At 43.0% G+C, this 26,364-nt stretch overlaps 1 protein-coding gene across 4 annotated transcripts in view; it reads left to right on the top strand.

The window, feature by feature from the left end:
- Positions 1-26,364, top strand: part of LOC139174111 (lethal(3)malignant brain tumor-like protein 4) — a 72,180-nt gene that overhangs the window by 30,893 nt on the left and 14,923 nt on the right. For 2 of the 4 annotated variants that reach the window (XR_011560302.1, XM_070764200.1), the window contains exons 11-18: positions 2,076-2,161; positions 2,777-2,887; positions 5,034-5,148; positions 5,264-5,366; positions 11,964-12,128; positions 13,071-13,205; positions 14,526-14,590; positions 17,680-17,849. Coding sequence is in view for 2 of the 4 variants with exons in the window: in XM_070764200.1 (XP_070620301.1) it covers positions 2,076-2,161; positions 2,777-2,887; positions 5,034-5,148; positions 5,264-5,366; positions 11,964-12,128; positions 13,071-13,205; positions 14,526-14,590; positions 17,680-17,849 (950 nt within the window). In the remaining 2 variants the exon portion in view is untranslated. The remainder of the gene's footprint in view (positions 1-2,075; positions 2,162-2,776; positions 2,888-5,033; positions 5,149-5,263; positions 5,367-11,963; positions 12,129-13,070; positions 13,206-14,525; positions 14,591-17,679; positions 17,850-26,364) is intronic. The other 2 variants (XR_011560303.1, XM_070764201.1) reach the window with 1 other exon arrangement.

The following is a 26,364-nucleotide window of genomic DNA, read 5'->3' on the forward strand; positions in this document are numbered from 1 at the left end:
CAAACTATATAGACTACTGCAATGCTCTCTACATGGAGCTACCTCCGAAGAGTGTTCGGAAACTTCAAATCGTGCAAAATGCAGCTGTGAGAGCGGTCATGGGCCTCCCTAGGCATGCCCATATTTCTCCAACATTGGTTTCCGGATACAATTCAAAGTGTTGGTAATGACCTATAAAGCCATACATGGCATCGGGCCAGATTACTTGCAGGACCACCTTCTGCTGTATGAGTCACAGCCTTCTCAAGGTCCCGTCAGCTGGACAAAAGTTGCTTGGTGGGGCCTAGGGGAGGAGCCTTCTCTGGAGGAGGGGCTCTGGAATCAGCTCCCCCTGGAGATTCGCACTGCCCCCACCTTCCTTGCTTTCCATAAGAGTGTTAAGACTCATCTATGTCATCAGGCTTGGGGCAATTAGTTCTCAGCCCCCTGGCCAATAAAATGAGATACATGTTGTATGATTGAACTGGTATGATTGTTTTTAAATATTGGATTTTTAGATTATAATTTTAAATTTAATTAGATTTGCTGTTGTACTGTATTGTTATATTATATGCTGTAAGCTGCCCCGAGTCCTCGGAGAAGGGCGGCATACAAATCTAATTATAAATGAATAAATATCTCTGTTATCACTAAAATAATTGTCTACCATCAGCCTCTTACAATGTTGCTGTCTGATAGAAGTGCTTTAATTGGGCTGCTGGAATGAATAACTTCCCACCTTGGGTGACCTTGCTTAATTATATACTGTTGGCTCACAATCTTTGCTCATACTCCCAGAAAGACTTCCATCCCACCTGCCATGATAAGCATAGAAAAACTTAGAAGGGAATTCTCTTGGAAGTTTTAAATATAATTGCGTCCTAAAAGATCTTTTAAAACTATTCCTAGTTGCACCGTTTGGTGTAAAATACCTACTTAAGAGATTCTTTAAACTCAGCTCTTTATAAAAAGATAATGGTGGAAATTCCTTGTCCACTTTTTAGCATTAGATTCTGTTATTGCTCATTGAGGTATTCCAGAAACCAACAGCTTATATATGGTGTTGGTGGGAACACTAAGATGGTCTCTCCACGTCGGAATCGGGATTGATTTGTGTTCTTATTTTCCCCTCTTACTCTCTTTTTACCTCGCACTCTATTTCTCTCCCAACAAACTATAATTTATAGCTTTGGTTGTAATTCTGATTTAGGAGGAAATATGAACCATCAGTCTCCGTCGCAGATGCAGTGGGAAGCGAATTGTTTGCCAGAAAAGAGAGACATTGGGGAAAACATAGGGAGGGAGAAAGTATATTTGAATACAAGGTCCATTTGTGTAGTTGCTAAGTAGGAGCTTACAATAATTAAAAACAAGTGAACGGCCGCCTAATGAATGTGCTTTTATGATGTTATTTCACTGCTTAAGTTGTTCTACTCTACAGCTGCGATTCAGTTAAACTAACACAGTGCTTCTCAAATAGCCCCCCCCCAGGGTGGGGGTGGGGGTGACCCTGGGGAACACACTTTTTTTGCCACTTGGAATAAGGGTTTTTTGCACCGAACATTAGCACACAGCCCAGAGTAGGAGATATGAAGTGCAGATAACAAACCCTTAAGAGACATGGAAGAAAAATATTGAACAGGGGTGAAAAGAAAAGAGGAGAGAGACAGAGATAATGAGACGTAAGTCTCCCAAAAGCTGATACGAGGAAATAGGACGAAGCGTATGTAGCGCTGTGACTATGGTGGGAGACAAGGAAAGACCAATATGTTTACTGTGTTTAAAAATGTTGGCAGCAGACAACATGAAGCCAAATAAATTAAGGCGTCACTTAAACACATTACACCCCCAATCACACTGATAAGCCGCTTGAGCTTTTTCAATGAAAATGTGCTGAATATTGGAAACAATTGTCCAGGCATAGAGGGGGGGCGGGCGTGAAATGTTTACTTCCTCCTAGGAGGGCGTAACAGAAAATAATTGAGAAACATTGAGTTAACTTAACACAAGGCAGGTGATCTCAGAAGCTCAGTTCTTATCAAGGCCATTCACGGTCTTGCAAGGGTAGGTGCTAACCATCTGAAATATCTTTACAGAATACAAAGATTTCAAAAGCTTCTCATGGGAGAAATATCTGGAAGAAACTGGTTCTCAGGCAGCTCCAGCAAGAGCATTTAAACTGGTTGGTCAAGAGCCTTTCTGTTTTTTTGTTTTGTTTTTATATTTGAATGAACTGTGTCACGAAATGATGTAATTGCGTTTTTTGCTATCTCCTAAATAGCCATTGTCGGGGACCATTTATTTTGATTACAATTGTCCTCATTGTTATCAATTTCTCTATCACATTAGTAAATATCTAGATAAATTAGGTGGCAGTCTTGGCCTTAAGTGCCTGTTACTAATACAACACACATGCCAGAAGAGAAAGTGGGAAGCGCCTGTTGCCGCAACAAAGCTTAATTTGTTGTGACATACCAAAAAATGAGAATTGAATCGCCTATATTCACAAATCGGTCCAGTTGCATTTAACAGCAAATTCCAGTTAAATTAAAGCAGGAAATACACATTTTCAATCATTTCTTAAAATGTGTGATGGGGAGGTGGGGCACTGCTCCTGCCCAGGGGTGGGTTTTAGTTATGTTCCCTATCAGTTTGCATCATCACATCAGAAGTGCGTCTGAATTGACAGTCCCATTAATCCCAGGATATGATGTAATAAAATCTTCAAATCTGCCCTTTAAATGATATAGGTATCGTCCTTAGTTGCCTCTGACTCCATGTATAATTTATTTTGTAGCGTCCAGCTCATGGATTTCAGACTAACATGAAGCTAGAAGCAGTAGACAGAAGAAACCCCATGCTAATTAGAGTGGCAACCATCACGGAAAAGGATGACTACCGTGTCAAGGTATGCAAACAAATAGCAGCAGTGAACATCATAAAACTCTCCTATTAATTGAAAAGTGAAAACTTTTATTTTGGTTCTTCAGATGAAGGTGAATTGCAAAGCTAAAGCCAGTCAAACCAATTTATTTTGGGGTGGCTAAGAGCTGGAAAAAAAGTAGAATTTGGTTTGGCTTTGTTCTCAAAGGACCATAAAGTTGGGTTTATTTCTGTTGCTGAGCTGGAAGGAGTAATCAAGCAGGGAATTAGTCTGGAATCATTTCATAGGCACATAAAGGCAAGGTCCACACCCCCCCCCCCCCCAAATTGAATGCCCTTGAACCTTATCGAGTCTGACCCAGGTGCAAATTGCCAGCCTGGGAAGATTCCTGTGAAATAGGCATTGAGCAATAGAGTAGTTAATTGAACTCTTCATATGAGGATCTGATGCCTGACGATTTCTATGCCATGAGAATCAGTGCCAGGGAAACCTTTCTACCATAGAATCTGGAAGCATAGAACTCTAGTGATCTAAAGACTAAATCTCATAATCTAAAAAACTACTTCTGTTCTTTTATTTTTATTAATTGATTGATTGTCAAAGTCATATATGGATCCTCCAGGTAGAATGTCTGGAGCCAGCAGAGACAATACTGAGTTTTGTTTTGTTTTGTTTTTGCAATTTTTTTTTAAAAAAATTAACTCTCCATACATATACATCAACTCATATACCATTACATCTTATCAACTATTAACATATATTTATACTTTATTATTGAATAAGCATAATAATCTACATATATCATCAGATTGCTCGTCTGTTTCCCCCGCACCATATCATATCACTCCCCTCTCTCCTTACCTCCCTCTCTTTTCTCTACCTTCTTTCTCCTTCTCTCCTCTCTTCTTTCTTCCCTCTTCTTCCTTCCTCTCACTTTCTCCTTCTCTTTCTCAACTTCTCCTTACCTCTCTCTTCTCCTTCTCTTTCTCCTTCTTCCTTCTAACCTCCCCCTCTCTTCCTACCCACTTCCTTCCCTCTCTCCACTCCTCCCCCTTTCCCCCTCTTCTTCCCTCTCATTTCATTCCAGAGTGCATTCATTCATGTGCGATGGTGCGCGTGCATCCTCTTTTGGCACCCGAGGAAAAAAAGGTTTGCCATCAGTGTACTAAATTAAATAACTGTACTACATAACAGAATACCCCACGCAACTAGACTTACAATCCTAGGTTTAGAAAGCTTAGAACTACGTCGTCTTAAACACAACCTAAGCATAGCCCATAAAATCATCTGCTACGAGGTTCTTTTATTATTATTACTATTTATTAGATTTGTATGCCGCCCCACTCCATAGACTCGGGGCGTCTTACAGCAATAATAAAAACAATGTACAACAAATCTAATATTTTAAAATACTGTATCTAAAAAACCCTTATTTAAAAAGCAAGACACACACACAAACATACCATGCATAAACTGTATAGGCCTGGGGGAGATGTCTCAATTCCCCCATGCCTGATGGCAGAGGTGGGTTTAAAGGAGTTTATGAAAGGCAAGGAGGGTGGGGGCAATCCTAATCTCCGGGGGGAGCTGGTTCCAGAGGGTCGGGGCCACCATAGAGAAGGCTCTTTCCCTGGGTCCCGCCAGACGACATTGTTTAGTCGACGGGACCTGGAGAAGACCAATTCTGTGGGATGGTCCCAGAGATATTCTGGCCCGATGCCATGAAGGGCTTTATAGGTTATAACCATGACCAATCTTCCTGTCAATGACTACTTCAGCTTCAACCGCAACAACACATGAGCACACAACAGATATAAACGTAAAGTAAAACAGCTCAAAACTCAACTGCAGGAAACACAACTTTAATAACCGAGTAGTTGATGCATGGAACTCACTACCAGACTCTGTAGTATCATCACCTAACCCCCAAAACTTTACCCTTCGACTATCCACTGTTGACCTCTCCCGATTCCTAATAGTAAGGGGCATACATAGGTGCACCAGAGTGCCTTCCGTCCCCTGTCCTAATGTTTATCTTTTACTAGTATCATGTATATAAATATTATATCGTTGTATACCACTAATACGTACATGACAAAACAAAATAAATAAATAAATACTTGTATAAGTCAACCTTGTCTGTTATCCCCTTTTAATCTGCTTTGTTAAGATACACTTCGATGGTTGGGATCATGCTTTTGATTTTTGGGTGGATGCTGACAGTCCAGACATTCATCCCATGGGCTGGTGTGCCAAAACTGGACATCCCTTGCAACTCCCACCAGGTAAGAGGAGAAATAACACGAGGGGTTGTTGTTGTTTTTCTTCTCTCCCACCTTGTAATTTGGAAAAAAAAAATAGAAACAAAGTTTATTCCTGAACTGTCTCTTGTTTTTCTAGGGACTCCCAATGCAGCATCAATGCCAGCAGGACAAGTATGCCCCACTCCTGGTTGTCAGGGACTGGGTCACGTCAGAGGACCTAGATACGGAACTCATCACACGTATGTATTTCCCGAGGCAGTTTTCCAGAGGAGTGTATCTCCTGTATTTAAAAATAGCACATCATATCAGTCAAGTGTAAATACAAACGTGGCTCTTAGTTCTAAAGTGTTGTGTTGTAGCTCCCTCTTGTGCTTTATATTTGGCATCCCCCCGACCACCAGGCAAATAACTAGCAGGATAGAGAAGCAGAATCAACATCTCTCTACCTGCCAGGGAGATTCACGTGATTATTTGCTAGCTCTAAACATTTAAAGTCCCAAAGTGGTCTTCTATTCCAGGAGGTGGGGTGAAAGCTGGAATGGCTTGAATCAATATCTCATGTTTTTTCTTGCTTTCCCCATCTATCCAAATTTAATAGAGAATTGCTCCTTGTTTTAAGAGAAGAAATTGTATGTCACGGATTCTTCTCTGATGATAGTACTATACATCAGAATAATAGGGGTGGAATGTATATTCCAGATACAGTAATACCTCATGATACGAACTTAATTGGTGCAAGGAGGAGGTTCGTAAGACGAAACATTGTTTCCCATAGGAAACAATGTAAAGTCAATTAATCCATGCAACCAACCCCCCCCCCCCCCGCAAAAAAACAGCTTTCCGCAGCTGTTTTAAAAGGTGACAGCCGGCCTGGAGGGCTTCCCAGCACCCCCCCCCCCCCCCGAACCTCTCCTCTTCCCAGTTTGCTCTCCATGTGTCCTCAACCTTTCACGGAGGGTTTTCCAACTCTCCTCTTCCCAGTTTGCTCTCCATGTGTCCCCAACCTTTCACGGAGGGTTTTCCACCTCTCCTCTTCCCAGTTTGCTCTCCATGTGTCCCCAACCTTTCAAGGAGGGTTTTCCACCTCTCCTCTTCCCAGTTTGCTCTCCATGTGTCCCCAACCTTTCAAGGAGGGTTTTCCACCTCTCCTCTTCCCAGTTTGCTCTCCATGTGTCCCCAACCTTTCACGGAGGGTTTTCCACCTCTCCTCTTCCCAGTTTGCTCTCCATGTGTCCCCAACCTTTCAAGGAGGGTTTTCCACCTCTCCTCTTCCCAGTTTGCTCTCCATGTGTCCCCAACCTTTCAAGGAGGGTTTTCCACCTCTCCTCTTCCCAGTTTGCTCTCCATGTGTCCCCAACCTTTCACGGAGGGTTTTCCACCTCTCCTCTTCCCAGTTTGCTCTCCATGTGTCCCCAACCTTTCAAGGAGGGTTTTCCACCTCTCCTCTTCCCAGTTTGCTCTCCATGTGTCCCCAACCTTTCAAGGAGGGTTTTCCACCTCTCCTCTTCCCAGTTTGCTCTCCATGTGTCCCCAACCTTTCACGGAGGGTTTTCCACCTCTCCTCTTCCCAGTTTGCTCTCCATGTGTCCCCAACCTTTCAAGGAGGGTTTTCCACCTCTCCTCTTCCCAGTTTGCTCTCCATGTGTCCCCAACCTTTCAAGGAGGGTTTTCCACCTCTCCTCTTCCCAGTTTGCTCTCCATGTGTCCCCAACCTTTCACGGAGGGTTTTCCACCTCTCCTCTTCCCAGTTTGCTCTCCATGTGTCCCCAACCTTTCAAGGAGGGTTTTCCACCTCTCCTCTTCCCAGTTTGCTCTCCATGTGTCCCCAACCTTTCAAGGAGGGTTTTCCACCTCTCCTCTTCCCAGTTTGCTCTCCATGTGTCCTCAACCTTTCAAGGAGGGTTTTCCACCTCTCCTCTTCCCAGTTTGCTCTCCATGTGTCCCCAACGTTTCAAGGAGGGTTTTCCACCTCTCCTCTTCCCAGTTTGCTCTCCATGTGTCCCCAACCTTTCACGGAGGGTTTTCCACCTCTCCTCTTCCCAGTTTGCTCTCCATGTGTCCCCAACGTTTCAAGGAGGGTTTTCCACCTCTCCTCTTCCCAGTTTGCTCTCCATGTGTCCTCAACCTTTCAAGGAGGGTTTTCCACCTCTCCTCTTCCCAGTTTGCTCTCCATGTGTCCTCAACCGTTCACGGAGGGTTTTCCACCTCTCCTCTTCCCAGTTTGCTCTCCATGTGTCCCCAACCTTTCACGGAGGGTTTTCCACCTCTCCTCTTCCCAGTTTGCTCTCCATGTGTCCCCAACGTTTCAAGGAGGGTTTTCCACCTCTCCTCTTCCCAGTTTGCTCTCCATGTGTCCCCAACCTTTCACGGAGGGTTTTCCACCTCTCCTCTTCCCAGTTTGCTCTCCATGTGTCCCCAACCGTTCACGGAGGGTTTTCCACCTCTCCTCTTCCCAGTTTGCTCTCCATGTGTCCTCAACCTTTCACGGAGGGTTTTCCACCTCTCCTCTTCCCAGTTTGCTCTCCATGTGTCCTCAACCTTTCACGGAGGGTTTTCCACCTCTCCTCTTCCCAGTTTGCTCTCCATGTGTCCTCAACCTTTCAGGAGGGTTTTCCACCTCTCCTCTTCCCAGTTTGCTCTCCATGTGTCCTCAACCTTTCAGGAGGGTTTTCCACCTCTCCTCTTCCCAGTTTGCTCTCCATGTGTCCTCAACCTTTCACGGAGGGTTTTCCACCTCTCCTCTTCCCAGTTTGCTCTCCATGTGTCCTCAACCTTTCACGGAGGGTTTTCCACCTCTCCTCTTCCCAGTTTGCTCTCCATGTGTCCCCAACCTTTCACGGAGGGTTTTCCACCTCTCCTCTTCCCAGTTTGCTCTCCATGTGTCCCCAACGTTTCAAGGAGGGTTTTCCACCTCTCCTCTTCCCAGTTTGCTCTCCATGTGTCCTCAACCTTTCAGGAGGGTTTTCCACCTCTCCTCTTCCCAGTTTGCTCTCCATGTGTCCTCAACCTTTCAGGAGGGTTTTCCACCTCTCCTCTTCCCAGTTTGCTCTCCATGTGTCCCCAACCTTTCACGGAGGGTTTTCTACCTCTCCTCTTCCCAGTTTGCTCTCCATGTGTCCTCAACCTTTCAAGGAGGGTTTTCCACCTCTCCTCTTCCCAGTTTGCTCTCCATGTGTCCTCAACCTTTCTCGGAGGGTTTTCCACCTCTCCTCTTCCCAGTTTGCTCTCCATGTGTCCTCAACCTTTCACGGAGGGTTTTCCACCTCTCCTCTTCCCAGTTTGCTCTCCATGTGTCCTCAACCTTTCACGGAGGGTTTTCCACCTCTCCTCTTCCCAGTTTGCTCTCCATGTGTCCTCAACCTTTCACGGAGGGTTTTCCACCTCTCCTCTTCCCAGTTTGCTCTCCATGTGTCCTCAACCTTTCAAGTGGGGGGCTTCCCAGCAACCTCCCGAAGCCAACCCGGAAGTTCGGGTTTGGTGTTCGTAACATGAAAAAAGTTCGTAAGAAGAGGCAAATTTTTTCTGAACCCCGGGTTCCTATCTCGAGTTGTTCGTAAGACGAGGGGTTCGTATCTTGAGGTACCACTGTATTGAAGTCTGTAGAGATTTTCAATCATCCAGGTCATGGTTGTCCCAGGGGTGAAATCCATCAGGTTCTAACAGGTTCTGGAGAACTGGTAGCAGCAAGTTTGAGTAGTTTGGAGAACCGGCAAATACCATTTCTGGCTGGCCCCAGGAGTGGGGTGGATATGGGGATTTTGCAATATCCTTCCCCCAGGAGTGGGGAGGGAATAGGGGTGTTGCAATCTCCTTCCCCTGGAGTGAGGAGGGAATGGGGATTTTGCAGTATCCTTCCCCAGGAGTGGGAAGAGAATGGGGATTTTGCAGTATCCTTCCCCAGGAGTGGGGAAGGAATGGGGGTTTTGCAGTATCCTTCCCCAGGAGTGGGAAGAGAATGGGGATTTTGCAATATCCTTCCCCTAGAGTGGGGAGGGAATGGGGATTTTGCAATATCCTTCCCCTGGAGTGAAGAGGGAATGGGGATTTTGCAGTATCCTTCCTTTGGAGTGAGGAGGGAATGGGGATTTTGCAGTATCCTTCCCCTGCAGTGAGGAGGGAATGGGGATTTTGCAGTATCCTTCCCCTGGAGTGGGGAGGGAATGGGGATTTTGCAGTATCCTTCTCCTGGAGTGAGGAGGCAATGGGGATTTTGCAGTATCCTTCCCCTGGAGTGAGGAGGGAATGGGGATTTTGCAGTATCCTTCCCCTGGAGTGAGGAGGGAATGGGGATTTTGCAGTATCCTTCCCCAGGAGTTGGAAAAGATTGGGGATTTTGCAGTATCCTTCCCCAGGGGTGGGAAAAGATTGGGGATTTTGCAATATCCTTCTCCTGGAGTGAGGAGGCAATGGGGATTTTGCAGTATCCTTCCCCTGGAGTGAGGAGGGAATGGGGATTTTGCAGTATCCTTCCCCTGGAGTGAGGAGGGAATGGGGATTTTGCAGTATCCTTCCCCTGGAGTGAGGAGGGAATGGGAATTTTGCAGTATCCTTCCCCTGGAGTGAGGAGGGAATGGGGATTTTGCAGTATCCTTCCCCTGGAGTGGGGAGGGAATGGGGATTTTGCAGTATCCTTCTCCTGGAGTGAGGAGGCAATGGGGATTTTGCAGTATCCTTCCCCTGGAGTGAGGAGGGAATGGGGATTTTGCAGTATCCTTCCCCTGGAGTGAGGAGGGAATGGGGATTTTGCAGTATCCTTCCCCAGGAGTTGGAAAAGATTGGGGATTTTGCAGTATCCTTCCCCAGGAGTGGGAAAAGATTGGGGATTTTGCAATATCCTTCTCCTGGAGTGAGGAGGCAATGGGGATTTTGCAGTATCCTTCCCCTGGAGTGAGGAGGGAATGGGGATTTTGCAGTATCCTTCCCCTGGAGTGAGGAGGGAATGGGGATTTTGCAGTATCCTTCCCCTGGAGTGAGGAGGGAATGGGGATTTTGCAGTATCCTTCCCCTGGAGTGAGGAGGGAATGGGGATTTTGCAGTATCCTTCCCCAGGAGTTGGAAAAGATTGGGGATTTTGCAGTATCCTTCCCCAGGAGTGGGAAAAGATTGGGGATTTTGCAATATCCTTCCCCAGGAGTGAGGAGGGAATGGTGATTTTGCAGTATCCTTTCCCTGGAGTGAGGAGGAAATGGGGATTTTGCAGTATCTCCCCAGGAGTGGGAAGAGAATGGGGATTTTGCAGTATCTTTCCCCAGGAGTGAGGAGGGAATGGGGATTTTGCAGTATCCTTCCCCAAGAGTGGGAAAAGATTGGGGATTTTGCAGTATCCTTCCCCAGGAGTTGGAAAAGATTGGGGATTTTGCAGTATCCTTCCCCAGGAGTGGGAAAAGATTGGGGATTTTGCAATATCCTTCCCCTGGAGTGAGGAGGGAATGGGATTTTACAGTATCCTTCCCCAGGAGTGGGAAAAGATTGGGGATTTTGCAATATCGTTCCCCTGGAGTGAGGAGGGAATGGGATTTTACAGTATTCTTCCATTGCCACACCCACCAAGCCACACCCACCGAACCGGTAGGGAAACATTTTGAATTTCACCCCTGGGTTGTCTCAAAGGTGTTTTTTCAGGAGGCAACTGGACTTCCTTATTTTTTCTTTGAAACATTTTGCTTTTCATCCAAGAAGCTTCTGTATTATATTCCTTCTGCAAAGAATATAAATCCTTCCATTCCACTCTCCTGTCAGAGATGAAGAAGCTTCTTAGATGAGAAGTGAAACATCTTTAAAAAACAACAACAACCAAGAAAGTCCAGTTGCCTCCTAAAAAAGCACCTTTGGGATTCCAGATCTTGGTTGTGTATGTAGTATATGCATGTATGTAAAAAGAGAGAGAGAGCTGTAGCAATTTTTTTTAAAGGCCCAGTGGTAATCTGGTGGGATGGTTGATTCTATAAATGATAGAGTTCAACCTTGAAAAAACTGAATGCTTACCGTTTTCAGCATGGAAAACTTTGCTGATGGCTATGAAGAAGAGAAAGCCAGAGTCAACTGTTTTATTCTCCTGCTCCTTCCTTCTGAATTTATTCAAAGCCATTTGTTAAATCATTCTTCTCTTAACTCTTCCTGCATGCTGCCTCTAGCTAGGTCTTTTGATGCCCTCTTTCGTGCAAGGTGTTGCTTTTATTTAATGTTGCTCCCAGCTCAGCCAGATTCTCAGCCTTCCTAAGAAGCCCTTGTTCTGTTTTCTGCTCACTATTTCTGAAACTTCCTTCTCTCTATAGAATTTCTCATTTAGCAAACAATTCGATTTCCTTCCCAAGTTCCCTTTGCCTACCAATCCTGCCATTATTGCAGGGTTGATGTGCTATATAGTAGCTCAGACCTGGGCAAGATGCGGCCCGAAGGCCGGATGCGGCCCGCCTGCTGTCTGTGACCGGCCCGCGGAGGTTGGTCCAACTTTTCTAGATAAGAACCGGGTGTTCAAGATATAATATATAATGTATAATTATATATATAATATATAATTATTATAACAATAATAATATAATTAACTCAGTTCTACCCAATAATATACAGCATTGGGTAGAACTGAGTTAATTATATTAGTCTGGCCCCCTAAAACCATCCCAATTTCTTATGCGGCCCTCTGCCAAAATTAATTGCCCACCCCTGTACTAGCTTGTTTACTTAACGGTCCCTTTCAACTCTATTAATTAATAAATAAATAAATAAATAAATAAATAAATAAATAAATAAATAAATAAGGTAGCCTTCTGTAAAAAAAGAAAGAAAGAAATAGCATATTTTTTGGCAATGGAAACGTTATTTTGCTTTTGATGTAGGTTAATCGGCTGTCCTTATTCCGAAACCAGTCGCACCCGAGAAGGTTTATTACAGGATCGCCTTGGTGGAGAAAAACCATCACCTGGTAGCGGTGCTCCAAAGCCCAAGAAAACTGACATTTCAGCACAACTTACAGATTTGCAAGAAGATTCTCCACAGTCCAGGTGAAGCTGTAGATTGCATCCTGAGGCCTGTTTTACTGCTGGCCATGTTTGATTAAGCTTTTTATGTTGTATGACTCAGTAATGGGTTTCGATTACCATATTTTCTGGAGTATAAAATACACACCTTAGTTTTTGGGGAGGAAAATTGGAGGGGGGGGGAAGGGAAATCTGCCTACCAGGTAATCAGCCAGTAAGAGCTTGGAAGATCGTTAGCAGTTTGTTAGGGCTGGAAAAAAAAATATTCGGAACAAGTAGCAATGAAAAAAGCCACAAAGACTTAGGGTTGGAAAAAACATTATTTGGAGAGAGTAACAATGAAAAAGCCTGCAAGGTGGTAAGAACTGAGAAGATTGTTAGCACCTCATTAGGGCTGGGAAAAAAGCTTCGAAAAAAGCTATATTCAGAGTATAAGATGCACCCAAATTTTCAGCCTCTTTTAGAGATGAAAAAAGTGCATTTTATACCCTGAAAAATACAGTACTTTTGCCACTGGTTTGCTGTTGGGGGTGCATGCATGTGCAGTGCTTCTGTGCTTGCACAGAGATGTTTGGGTGGGTGGGCTGAGCCTCCCACTGCCGCCCCTACCAGTTGAGTAACATTGAGCTGCCTAAGCCCACCCTGGGCATGCCCACCCTGGCCCCCTGAGATCAAACACAACCCTCATGCGGCCCTCGGTGGAATGGGGTTTGACACCTTTGGACGATGGAGTTCAAACTATGTTATATGGTAGAATGTTTATTCCAATACAGTTATATCCCAAATACAAGAGAATTGAATGAGGCAAAGAACTTAATGTGATGAGACTGACATCTGAGCCAGACCGTATCCATCTAGCCATGTGCATGAAACTCTCCTAGGTTCTGTTCTCTAGATAGATAAGATGGTTTGGAAGTCACAGATATGGATGGATGTCTATAGAATGCATATTTTTCTTCTTATCAGAAAGTCATCCACGCAAGAAGGAGAGAGGTCAGGGAGAAGCAGTGTTCATAGTTTTTCTGAACAGTCAGAGACCAGCCAAGAGAAAGACTGGGTCGAAGGGGAAACACCAACCGTTGCTAAAATCAAAACGAAAGGGTAAGCAAAATGTTTCAATCAGTCCAACCTGTCCAGCAGTTAAGTTTGAAGAAAGTTTGGAAATAGGTGGGCTGCTGATAAAAAGGGGACTTTATTTACAAATTCATTCAGTGACACAAAGTGCATTTGTGTGCTCAAATGCATTCAATGGGTTTATATATCCAAACAATCTCGAAATAAATTCAAGTTGCTTCCATCAGTCCTGAAACCTGTCAAAATGAGCATGCCTTTGTGCACTTGTTTTGGTCAATGCTGGTTAAAATAAGCCTTAAAGCAGCTACAATATTCCTGTTAAGTCTTTATTTTGTCATTTAAAAAAACAACAACACTCCATATAAATATACCTATTTTGTGAACAGTACATTGACTGAGTCAAGTCTTTTTTTAACCAACAACAACAACAACAATAATAATAATAATAATGACAACAACAACAACAATAATAATAATACAAATCAGTATGTATAATCCTCATCTTCCAACTTCAGCAATGCTATTCTCTTTTCATAACCCTTTATAATTTTCCCATTAATTCATTTAAACATCTTTGAAGTGCCATCTTCAGGAAATACCATATTTTTCAGACTATAAAACACACCAAGATTTCAAAGAGGTAAGTAAGAAAAAAAAAGTTTTGGCCCTCCCCAGCCCCCAGAAACACTCTGCAGCCCTCCCAAACCCTTTGCACACCCCATTTTTTTTTGCAAAAATGGACCTCTTTTTCACCCGTTTTTGCAAAAAGCGGGGCATGCAGAAGGTTTGGGAAGCCTGCAGAGTGCTCCTGGGGGAAGGCAAAACACCCCTGTTTTTGCAAAAACACAGTCCATTTTTCACTTCTTCTTCTTCTTTTTTAAACAGTGGTTTTGCCTTCCCCTAGCCCCCAGAATCACTCTGCAGGCCTCCCAAGCCGAACATTTCCATTGTTTTATAGTTTTACAAACTTTCTTGCCACAGTTTTTAAATGAACCACTGCAGGCTTAAGTCAGTCACATGGTTCTTAAGTGAATCTGCTGGTCAGAAGTTTGGAAAATGGCCCTGGAATAAAGTGGAATAAACTGGAATAAATATACTCCAGTTGCCAAGTGTCCAAATTTTGATAATGTGATCATGAGACTGCTAGTGTAGTCATACAGTCTGAAAACTGGTCATAAGTTTCACTTTATTTAGTGGTGCCGTAACTTTGAACAGTCACTGAATGAATGGTTGTAAATTGAGGACTATCTATACTCCCTGGCTAAAAACTCTCACACTCTTCTTTTCCTTTTTTTTGCAAACTATTACAATACTTTCTTGTGTTAACACCCAATTTTGATTTTGCAGGCTTGGCTGTTCGCATGGCTATATAAAGCTCCAGCTAGTGAAGCAAGAAGCCAATGGACAAAGAGGTTGGTGTTATTGTGAATTTTTGTGCTGATGGGATTCTAAATATTGAATAAGGGGGTTGTTCCAGGATAACTAGAGCCCCGTTATTTTGCTCCTCAGTTCAAATTTGCCTGGATGCTTCTTCCTGACTTGAATTGTAAGGGCCACTGTTATCTTGAAGATCTGTCTGAGAAGAAGGGCTCTGTTGCTGCCAGCAATCAATAAAAACAAATTCAGTCCCCAGAGAATTTTGTCTTCCCCACAAAGGAATTGGGAATTTTTAAAACCTTGGTCTCAAGGAGGGAAGCAAAAAGGGATCCATAATAAAATGCTGCCGGGTATTCTTAGCTCTTAACACTGGGAGGTTCTTTTAGGACAGTGATGGCGAACCTATGACATGGGTGCCACAGGTGGCATGTGGAGCCATATCTGCTGGCACACGAGCTGCTGCCCTAGCTCAGCTCCAACGTGCATGTGTGTGCCGGCCAGCTGATTTTTGGCTCATACCGAAGCTCTGGGAGGGTGTTTTTGGCTTCCAGAGAGCCTCCGGGGGGATGGGGGAGGGCGTTTTTACCCTGCCCTGGCTTCAGGGAAGCCTTTGGAGCCTGGAGAGGGCAAAACATGAGCCTACTGGGCCCACTAGAAGTTGGGAAACAGGACATTTCCAGCTTCCAGAAGGCCTCTGGGGGGTGGGGGAAGCTGTTTTCGCTCTCCCCATGCATTGAATTATGGATGTGGGCTCTCAGACATGTGTGATAGCATGCATACACGCTCTGTCGGCACATAAGGAAAAAAAGGTTCGCCACCACTGTTTTAGGGACTCCAATTAACTTCTAGCATCTTCCAAAAAAAAAATATATATTCCTAATTCTGGACTTGAGTGAAACACCATCCCCTTTCTTCCTTTTTTAATCCTTCCCATCATGTCACCCTTTGTAATCTCTTCACCTGATCTTTAAATTGTCCCAGTTGTGTTTCTATTGAAGTAAGATACCCAGGACTAATTATCAGCCACCATACAGGTAGTCCTCAACTTACAACTGGTTGCTTAATGAATGTTCAAAATTAAGAACTTTTTATGACCCAGGCCAGGTGTGACTCTTTTAAAAAGAGTTCCTTAAACTTCCTGAGTTGGCAGCCCAGAGGAGAGGGCAGGCGCCTTTGTGTGCATGTGAACAGGACTGTGAGTGCGTGGGCAACGCTCGCAGCGACTGTAGCAGTCACGTGACACTCATCCTGACGATAGCAGCCGTGTGATGCTAGGGCCCACACGGTGCTCACAGTGACATTAGCGTGAGTGTGTTGTGCATGCCTTTATTTTGTTTTGCAATGATTTTTATTGGTTTCCTTATTTTTGGATCTTAACATTATTGAGCAGATCAACATCTCTATATATACATTGGTGGTAATGCATTGTGTAGTTTGTACACATGTACATTATTTCCCTTTGTTGTCTTTTCTTCCACATCCATCTCCTATTTGATTTTTTGTCTTTCTTTTTTTTTTGTCAATTCGTATCATTTAGTCCATATATTGTGATATTCCGAGTCTTTTTGACTGTTTAACTCCCATCGTTAATCTGTCCATTTCTGGCCAATCATTGATTTTTTTGAAAACTTCCTTCTCCAAGGGAATCTGGGGATCTTTCCATCGTTGTCCGTAGGTGATTCTTGTCGCTGGCCCTGTATGTAATGTTAAGTACTTAATATTTTTGGAGTATTGTTTCTTAATGATTCCTAGCCTTTATTGGCCTGCCACTCACACGGCCTGGTGGCAAACAAGCCATGGTCTGTTAGTGTGCCGCGGCTCACAAGTAGCTTCCTCTCTTATAAAACACCTGAATTATTTTAAAACTTTATCAGGAAAGACTTAATGAACTCAATCTGTATAGTCTGGAGGACAGACGGGAAAGGAGGGACATGATCGAAACATTTAAATATGTGACAGGGTTAAATAAGGCTCAGGAGGGAAGTGTTTTTAATAGGAAAGTGAACACAAGAACAAGGGGGCACAATCTGAGGTTAGTTGGGGGAAAGATCAGAAGCAACGTGAGAAAATATTATTTTACTGAAAGAGTAGTAGATGCTTGGAACAAACTTCCAGCAGATGTGGTTGGTAAATCCACAGTAACTGAATTTAAACATGCCTGGGATAAATATAGATCCATCCTAAGATAAAATACAGGAAATAGTATAAGGACAGACTAGATGGACCATGAAGTCTCTTTCTGCCATCAGTCTTCTATGTTTCTATGAATTATTTTAAAACTACTGGTAAGGAGTGAAGCTAAGAGGAGCGAAAGGGCAAGCAACAATCCTTTCCTGTTGCCAGTAGATGTCACCAGAGCTGTTTCCAATCACTGCATCATTGGAGGGGAGCGGAGATCAGTTATATTGCCTCCTTTTCATCTCTCGGTGGAGGAGGAGAAGCCGGAACCCTAATTAGCCAATATTGTCGATCAAAGAAGGGTTGCCAAGATGTGTTCCTTAACACTTCCTCCTCTTCTTTCTATCTGGAGTCAGAGCCCTGGTTCTTACCGCAGTATGAGACAGCCAAAAAAACCCACCCAAATGATTTCACATACGTCACATCGGAGGGAAAGGGCAAGGAGGGGCAGCGGGAGAAAAGATCCAGACTGCTTCCCATTTCTTAGCATCTCCGCTTCCTTCCACCCATGGGGAGCGATGCTAGCATCCGGATGAAGCCGCCAGGCTCCCTGACCATGGCGTCTCATCTCCTGGGAGCCGGCCAGTGCCTGTCGTTCTGTGGCATGCTGTGCGCTCTTAGCCAGCTGGGAACGGAGCGTAAGCTGGAATGGTGCCATTAATTTCCAGCTGAAGATGCAGTCACCCAGCCGCCTCCTCCCTGGTAATAGATTGCTGGCAACTCCTCTGGTGTTAGCATCAGGACTTCTCTGACAACTGCCAGAAACAGCACGGGGTTCTGGTTTCCCCCCCTTTTTTTGGGTGGGTGGGGAGAGGGATGTTAGAAGGAAAAGTGATTTCTTGATCTCCAAAGTGCATCTTTGGAATCAGGATTAACAAATTTTGGGGGGGTTTTCCTTTCCTTCCTTCTCTTTCTCCCTTCCTCCCCCCACCTTCATCCCTCCTAGCAGATACCACCTTTGCTCTGCAGCGGACCCTCCACCAGTCCGTCTTCATGCCTTCCCTGTCTGCCAATCCGACCCACCGTCTCCATCTCTGCTGGGAGCAACACTGCAAACTGCTGCCGGAAGTCTCAGGCCTCACCGCTAAGAATGTGGCCAAATGGAGCGTGGAAGAGGTAAGTTCTGCTTTTCTTTCCTCCCCCCCTCTCTGTCTCTGTCTGTCTCTCTTTCTCATCCTTAACTGCTCACAGCCAGCGATTTTGTTTCTTGCTCTGCTGTGCAGCTGGGGTTAAATTTGGGAGCGAGTGTTAATCCAGACGGACCTTTTAACCAGCCAGGATCTGGGATGTATGCATAGAGAATTGACCCTGGGGGTTGCAGCGAGCCCTCCTTTTTAAGCAGCTGCCCCTTTGGGGGCCTCCACCGACAATAGCTTTTTCTTGTGTTTCTCCAGGCTGCTGACTCACTGTCCCTTGCCATTGGCCCTGCGCATGCTTGCGTGGCTGCGTTGCAAACCAGCCCCACAATGTTAACAGGATTGCTGACACACACTTGCTCTGCCAAGGCTGTCATTTTATAGTGAAAGCTTAATTTGGGGGCCAGGTCACACACATCGCTGTAATTTTCTCTTCCAGCTGGCGGGCTTTAGCTGTGCATCCTTACCCTCTCCCAAAGGTGGCTTTTTCTTACTTACCGTTTCTTTTTTCTTTTTTCAAAATAGTTTTTAATTAAACAATTTTCTTCATTTGTATCACAGTTTTCATCTTTACAGCACTCCAGTATCAGTATGCCTCACCTGTACATACAGGTTGTTTTCATTTTTCTTCCCTTTTTATTTTATTTATTTATTTATTTTATTATTAGAGTTGGAAGGGACCTTGTGGGTCATCTAGTCCAACTCCCTGCCGGTGCAGGAGACCCTTTGCCATTCTAGACAAATGGCAATCCAATATCTTCTTGAATGTCTCAAGTGTTGGCGCGTTCACAACCTCCACAGGCAAGTTCAGTGGTTCTCAACCTTTCTGATGCCACGACCCCTTAATACAGTTCCTCATGTTGTGGTGATCCCTAACCATAAGTCTAGCGCCAATTCTCCCAACAGAGCTGTAAGCTGATTGGCAGGAAGGTCAGAGGGACATCCCCACTGTAAACGCCTGATTGGTCGGATTGTAAAAATATGTTCCAAGGCACTAGAATAGAAGCTTTAGTTCCTAACACCATGGGAAATTTGTCTTTTCCCCCATGGTCTTAGGCGACCCCTGTGAAACGGCCATTCGACCCCCAAAGGGGTCCCGACCCCCAGGTTGAGAACCACTGCACTAGTTGATTGCTCTCTTTATCAGAAAGTTCTTCCTTATTTCCAGGTTGAATCTCTCCTTGGTCAGCTTCCAACCGTTACTCCTTGTCCGGCCTTCTGGTGCATATCTATATATTTTATGTACAGTGATCCCTCGGTTAGCGCGGGGGTTACGTTCCAAGACCTCCCGCGCTAACCGATTTCCGCGTTATAGTGGTGCGGAAGTAAAAAACACCATCTACGCATGCGCGCCATTTTTTTTCATGGCCGCACATACGCAGATGGTGGAGTTTGCGTGTGGGCGGCGGGGAAGACCAAGGGAAGGTTCCTTCAGCCGCCCAACAGCTGATCTGCTCCGCAGCGCGGAAGCAGCGAGGAGCCGAAGATGGGGTAAAGGCAAAGGGGAAACCCCATCTTCGGCTCCTCGCTGCTGCCGCGCTGCGGAGCGGATCAGGTGTTGGGCGGCTGAAGGAACCTTCCCTTGGTCTTCCCGCCGCCCAGGCAAAGGGGAAACCCCAAGATCGCTTGCCGCTTGCCGTATTGCAGCTTGGAGCCTTGCTTCGCCTCCTTCGCTGCAATACGGCAAGCGGCAAGCGATCTTGGGGTTTCCCCTTTGCCTGGGCGGCGCTGGGGCCATGCGGAGCCGCTCATCTAGGGGGGCGTGGACCGGCAAGGTGCCCTCCGCTCTCTCTCTTTCTCTCCCTGTTACCGGTGTGGTATAAGAGAGAGAAAGAAAGAGAAAGGAGGGTGACTTGCCAGTCCACGCCCCCCTGGATGAGTGGCCCCGCATGGCCCCAGCGCCGGACTCCGCCGTTGCCTCCGCCCTTGTTCGGCTCTGCAGCTGAGAGGCCACGTCCACCCCCTCCTCGGTGTCCCCGGCACCCAGCGTCCCCACGCCGCCTCCACCTCCCGGTAATGCGCCCGACCTCTGCCTCTCTCTTTCTCTCTCATATACCACGCCGGCAACAGGGAGAGAAAGAGAGAGAGAACTAGCGCGGACTTATAGAAACATAGAAACATAGAAGACTGATTATTATTTTGATTATTTTATTATTAATTATTTTTTAATTAATATTTTTTGAAAAACCGCGTTGCAGCATTTCGCGCTAATCGAGACCGTGCTAATCGAGGGATCACTGTACATACCTATTCTATACCTACCTTTTTCTACTTAACATTCTTAACCTATGTCTCATCTTGTCTTTCATTTTGCTTGGGATTAGGAATGGTTGAATGAGGGATTAAACGTGGTACTGAATGGTTCTGTTGGGGACCTATGCATAGCCACGCGGGTTGATGGATGGAAATCCAACTTCAGTTGGATATTATATTATGGGTACTACAAACGTTTGGAGGCTCTTTGCAATTTTGCTGGGGAAAGAAAGGTGAAATTCAGGAGCCTAAAGACTTACTTCTTGGACCACTGAGTTGTACTTTATAGAAGCATAATGCAAAGTTCTTGAAGGGAGAACCTGGGTCTAGCTGGCCCAACTTCATACCATGCAGATATGCAGCCGCCTATCCTCCCCATCAACATTGCTGCTGATCGGGATTAGTGAGAGTGAACAGGCTCTGTTTAAGACTGGGGGAGGTTAAATTGTTTTATTTTGAGAGGGTTTCTGGAAGTGTCCTCCAGCTTTAATGACAGAGCTAACTTGGCCACTGTTAATGTCAGCTTCTTCTGAGTATAAACAAAACCTGTTGCAAGTTTGGAATAGTTGCTTTGAATTTTAAAGTAGATATTTACAAAGATCTGGGAGTGATTACTTTCTTTGTTTAATATTTCTTTATCTTCTTTACTTATTAAATTGATTTTACATGTCTCTAAATATTTTAATATACTGTATCTTCTTCCTTAATATTTTCTTCACTGTACAATTCTTTATAGTATTCTAATGCAATTTCTTTCTTTCTTTTTAAACTGGTAATGTGTTGTTTCTTTTTTATCTGTTAATTGTTGGATTAATTTCTTCTCTCTTTCTTTCCTCAATTTATACGATAGCCATCTGCCAGGTTTGTTTGCGTGCTCAAATTGATTTTGTTTTACTTCTCTTAGTTTCTTAGTTACTTCTTCTATCTCTATTAATTCTAGTTTGTGTTTTATCAGCATAATTTGTTGGCTTATATTTAGGTTTCCTGGGTCTTTTTGGGATTCTTTTTCTAATTTTCCTAATTTAAATATCCACTCTTTTTGATTTTGTCTTTTTTCCTTGTTTTTTCTTGATTTATAGGCTATTGTTAAGCCTCTTTGATAGGCTTTTTCTGTATCCCATAAATTCTGGAGGGAGGTATCTGGGTTATTATTTTCTTTTAAAAATAATTTCATTTCTCTTTCAATCCAATCTATATATTCTTGTTCTTTTAATAGTTGTAGATCTAATCTCCAACTCCTATTTTTCTTCTCATCCTCATTCCATATAATTTTTATTGGGTTATGATCAGCCCAATTGTTTTTATCAATTTGAATTTGTTTTATTAAATTTCCTATCTTATTATTAACCCACGCCATATCAATCCTGGACCAACTTTGGTGTGCATTGGAGTAGAATGTATATTCTTTTTTATTTTGGTTCCTTGTTCTCCAACAATCCCTCAAGTTTAATTCTTCACACATCTGATCAAATGTTTTTGGCAGTACTTTTCTTTTTTTATATCGATTTCTATTAGCACTTTTGTAATCCTTAATGGGATCAATAATACAGTTAAAGTCACCTATCGTGCAAATGTCTTCTACTTCTAATTCAATCAGTTTCTGGTGCAAGTTATAGAAGATTTTTTAAAAAAATTTATTTGGTGCATAAATTACTACTAATGATACAAATACATTAACAATTTTAACTGTCATGATTAAAGTTCTTCCCTTTTTATCTGCATATATTTTCCTTGGATCTAATTCTTTTTTAACGTAAACTGCAATCCCTCTTTTTTGTTATGTGATAAGGACGTTAATACTTTCCCAATTTTCTCATTTTCTAATTGCTTTTCATTTTTTTGTGGAATGTGTACTTCCTGTAGACAAACAATATCTAAATTTTGTTTTTGTAATTTATTGAATATACTATTTCTTTTCATAAATGAGTTTAAGCCATTTACATTAATTGAGATTAATTTAATTTCTGTTCCCATCCCCCTTTAATTCCTTATTTGTCTTCTGTTTGTCCTGTTTTCTTTCTGTGCTCTTGTCAATATTCTTTCTTCCTCCTGTACTATATCTTTAGAGGTTCCTTCTTTCCCGCTATCTGAATCTATCTGGGGTTCTTCTATCTCTTTTTGACTTCCTGTTTCCACCCTCTTTTCCGCTATTAATTCATCGTAAAATTCCTGTGCCATAAGTTCATTATTTACTTTTATTTTTTCCCCCTTCCATGTGATAAGCATCCCCTCCGGAATTAACCATCTGAAGGTAATTTTCCTTTGATTTAACAAATCTGCCAACGGTCGGTATCCTCTTCGATTGTCCCTTAATTTTGGGGGGATTTGCTTAAGAACTCTGATTTCCTTCCCATTATGAATTATTGCTTCATCTTTTGTAATTTTCAATATTTCATTTCTAATCTCCTTTTTTACACATCTCACGTGTACTTCCCTAGGAAGCTTATGTTTTCGGGCATAGTTAGTATTCACCCTATAAATCTCATCTATTCCATTAGCTGTTTCTTGTTTATCTTTTTGTAATATATTAGCTATCATTTCTGTCATTGTCTCTACTAAATTCTCATCTTTCTCCTCTTCTACATTTTGGAATCTGACATAAAATTCTGCTCTATCGATCTCAAAATTAATTATTGATTCTTCTAACTCTCTGTTTAATTGCATCAATTTGTCATCCATTGTTACTACTTTTTTATCATTTTGTTCTACTTTCTTTTCAATTTGTTCTATTCTTCTTTCATTTTTTCCAAGATTTGATGAATTATTTCAATTTTATTATCCATTTTTTGCATATCTTCCCTCATTGCCTCATGGTTCCTATCTAATTTTTCCTGCAGTTTGAGCATTATTTCTTGAATTGCCATTAATGCCTCCTGCGTTGTTTGTGGGGTGTTGCTAATATTACTGGTACTGCTGGCCTTTTCTGTTGCTAACATGCTAACTATTGATTTTTGGGTTGAGGGGGAGCCAGATGGGTTTTTTTGTATATTTCTGGAAAGTTGCCATTTTAATCTTTTTAATCTTTTTAATTGATTATTAACTTGAATGTGTAATATTTTCTTGGAATCAGATAAGTCTAATATATAGTTAGATTTAAGGTATATAATGCGCAGTTAGACTTTTAATATTGAGCTACTTGTTGTCGAGCTGTTATTGTTCTTTTCTTATATTCCCCCCCTCTTCCTTTACTCCAATAGATCAGTATAATTTATACAATGTAATTCAATATATTCAATAGTAATATTAATATTATTAATATTATTAAGCTAATATATATATTCTAAGTATAGATATTGTAGATATGTTATAGCTGAGATAGAAATAGAAATACAAATTAATTACTTATTTCATTGTATCGTTAATACCATTCACTTCATAGGAATTCAATTCATCTAGAAAATAATAATAATCAGCCTTTCTATTTGTTGTGGGGTTTTACCTAATTCTTCGTCCTTAGATTTTTAAGTTCACATTCAGGTTCAGTATATCAGGGTTCAATCAGGGTTCAGTCAAAGTTCAATCAGAGTTCAATCAAAGTTCGGTCAAATTTATTTTTCTTTCGTTATAAATAGCAATTCATCAGTTAATCAGGGAGGAAGTTAATTAGTTAATCAGTTAGTCAGTTTTTTCGATTTAGGGAAGGTAAAGAGGAGAGAAAAGAGATATAAATAAGTGCTTAGTTAAGCTAACTTCCTCCTCCCCCGATGTTCCTCTTCTCTGCACCTTCTTTTGGCTCTTTCCGCTTATCTTATCAGCTTCTGCAGGCTCCTTCGTCACTTCCAAGCACACTCCACCGCTGCTGTTTATTTATTCCTTTGGTCGTGGACCTCAGCTCTTTACCGTTTGTTCTTTAAACTTCTTTAAACTCTGGAGCACTTCCTCCCTTTTCCGATCTCTCAGCAACCTCCGTATCTCCGTCACTACCGCTGTTTCCGCTAATTCCGTAGTTCCTGCAGTCTCCGTCGTTTGGCTCTTTTTTTCCAAAAGTTAGTATTCTCCACCGTTTCTTTTAGTCACAAAACTTACAAACAGTTGTTAAGTTATTTAAGTTGTTTTTCAGGTTTCTCCTCCACGGGGTGCTTGTTAGTCCACTCGTATTGTTTTAGTCCACTCCTATTGTTTTAGGTTTTAACTCCAAACGTCTTCCTGGTCTTCCAGGTTTCTCAGTAGAATTTTTTTTTTTTTAGTCTTTTCTCCCCCACCGCTGAGTAGCCGCTAACCAGCTTTGGTGGGTCCCACGCTACTGCTCTCTCTTAACTTAATCTTCCATTAATTTGACTATATATATTTTTGTTACCATATTTGGGTTCTTCTTCTTTGTAAATAGAATTGTAGTTACACTCTCTTGCTTCCTCTGTTATGCTGGGCTGTCACAGCACTAACGTCACCATGTTGGTTGGTGACTCTCTTGCTTCGAGGTTTGCGAGGTTCTCACTCCTGCACACGGGGTGCTTGCTTCACACCTCCATGCTAGGAGGAACCCTCGCTACTTCAGCCACCTCTCCAACGTGGTTGCATCGAAATTCAGCCAAATTTCAACCCCCCGAACTGCAAAATCAGGCTTGGGAGAGCGGAGCTCTGCTCTCGCACGCCTGCTCGCCGTAGACCCGTCCCCGGAAGTCTGGGAGTGATTACTTTCTAAGTGACATTCAATTTGTATCTTGGAAACCCTTCTACAGTTAACTCATCCGAGACACGTTTATTTGAATGGGGGTCCTGTTGAGTTCAACAGATCTTACATGTACGTGTAGAACAAAGCTACATTGCTGGGCATACTTTTACTAAGATATCAAATGCATTATAATGTTACCTATTAGGACTAAGCCAATCGCTTTTATTTCCACAATGATGAATGGCCTGTTTCTTTCTGCCCTGGGCAAATGATCAATTTCTAAACCTATATACAAATTTTCCTCTACTTCAAAGGAGATGAAAACGTAGAGCATTGGCAGCAAAGGCTTAAGGAATCCACTAAATAACGGCTGTGTGTTTCCTTATTTATTTTATCAAACAGAAATATTCTCTATGATGAGATTAGATCTTAAACTTTCTATTTTTACAGACATTGTACCTAACACTTAAAAATATTACTCATCAACAAGAGAACTTTGATCGTGGGTGGTTAAAAATACATATTTGTTGTCATAATTTATGGAATTGTGCAATCAGGCTTGAAGGAATATTGTTAGGACAACCACATTGCAACCTGAATCATCTAATTAAAATCCTATCAATGTAAACAAAAAAATTAAGGGTGGGGCGGCATATAAATACAATCAATCAATCAATCAATCAATTAATTAATTAAATGACATTTATTACATAAAAAGTTTTCTAAGACCACCGTAATACAGTGCCTTGCAACTCAAAGTTAACTTCCACCTATTTTTAAAGGAGCTCACCATCCAACGAGCATCCCTGGGTTGGTTTGTAACCATTATATCACAAAATAAGGTTGGTTTCTTTAGTTTTGTGTTTTAATATAGAGATAGCTTCCTTTGTTGCATATGAAATCAGAATTTGACTAGAATGATGTAGATCAGGGGTGTCAAACTCGATTTCACTGAGGGTTGAGTTTGATTTCGAGGGGGGGTGGAGTGGGCGTGGCCAGGTGGGCATGGCCACAACAGTCGTGTCACGGGCACCTATCATGGCCTGAGTGCTCTGCCAGAGAAGATGGGCTCCTGAGGTCTGTTTTTGGCTGCAATGGCCTCCTGCAACCCTCTGCCAGTGAAAACGGAGCTCGGGAGGGCAGCACACGCCCCTCCCAAATCCTGTTTTTGTTGGCAGAGGCACCATGGGGCAGTCCTTCGCTTCGTTCCAGGGCGGCCCCATAGGCCACACCTAACCCCCTCGTGGGCCAGATCCGGCCCACGGGCCTTGAGTTTGACAGCCCTGATGTAGATTCAAATGTGCCTTGGCCAAAGTGTTCACGCCCTCTGTCTCAAAAAAGAGAAAGAAAACTTCTTGAATCATATCTATAGTAAACAAGGGCAAGGTTTTTCTTAAAAAAAATAAATATATTCACAAATCACTGTAGCAATGGGAACGTTAGCAACCACTGATGCATAAGAGAGAATTTCCTTCCCCGGCCTCCCAAGGAGAAACTATCTCTCGAAGTTTGTTTGCATATTTCTCCAAAGCCTTTTTAGCAAGTTGTCAGACTCTTATGAAAGGATACCACGTGGCAGCTTCCTTCTGCTGGAGACTAATATGGGAGTAGCAATCCGCTCCGGAGCTTC

This window comes from Erythrolamprus reginae, chromosome 11 (genome assembly GCF_031021105.1).
Source record: "Erythrolamprus reginae isolate rEryReg1 chromosome 11, rEryReg1.hap1, whole genome shotgun sequence".
Classification (NCBI taxonomy): Eukaryota; Metazoa; Chordata; class Lepidosauria; order Squamata; family Dipsadidae; genus Erythrolamprus; species Erythrolamprus reginae.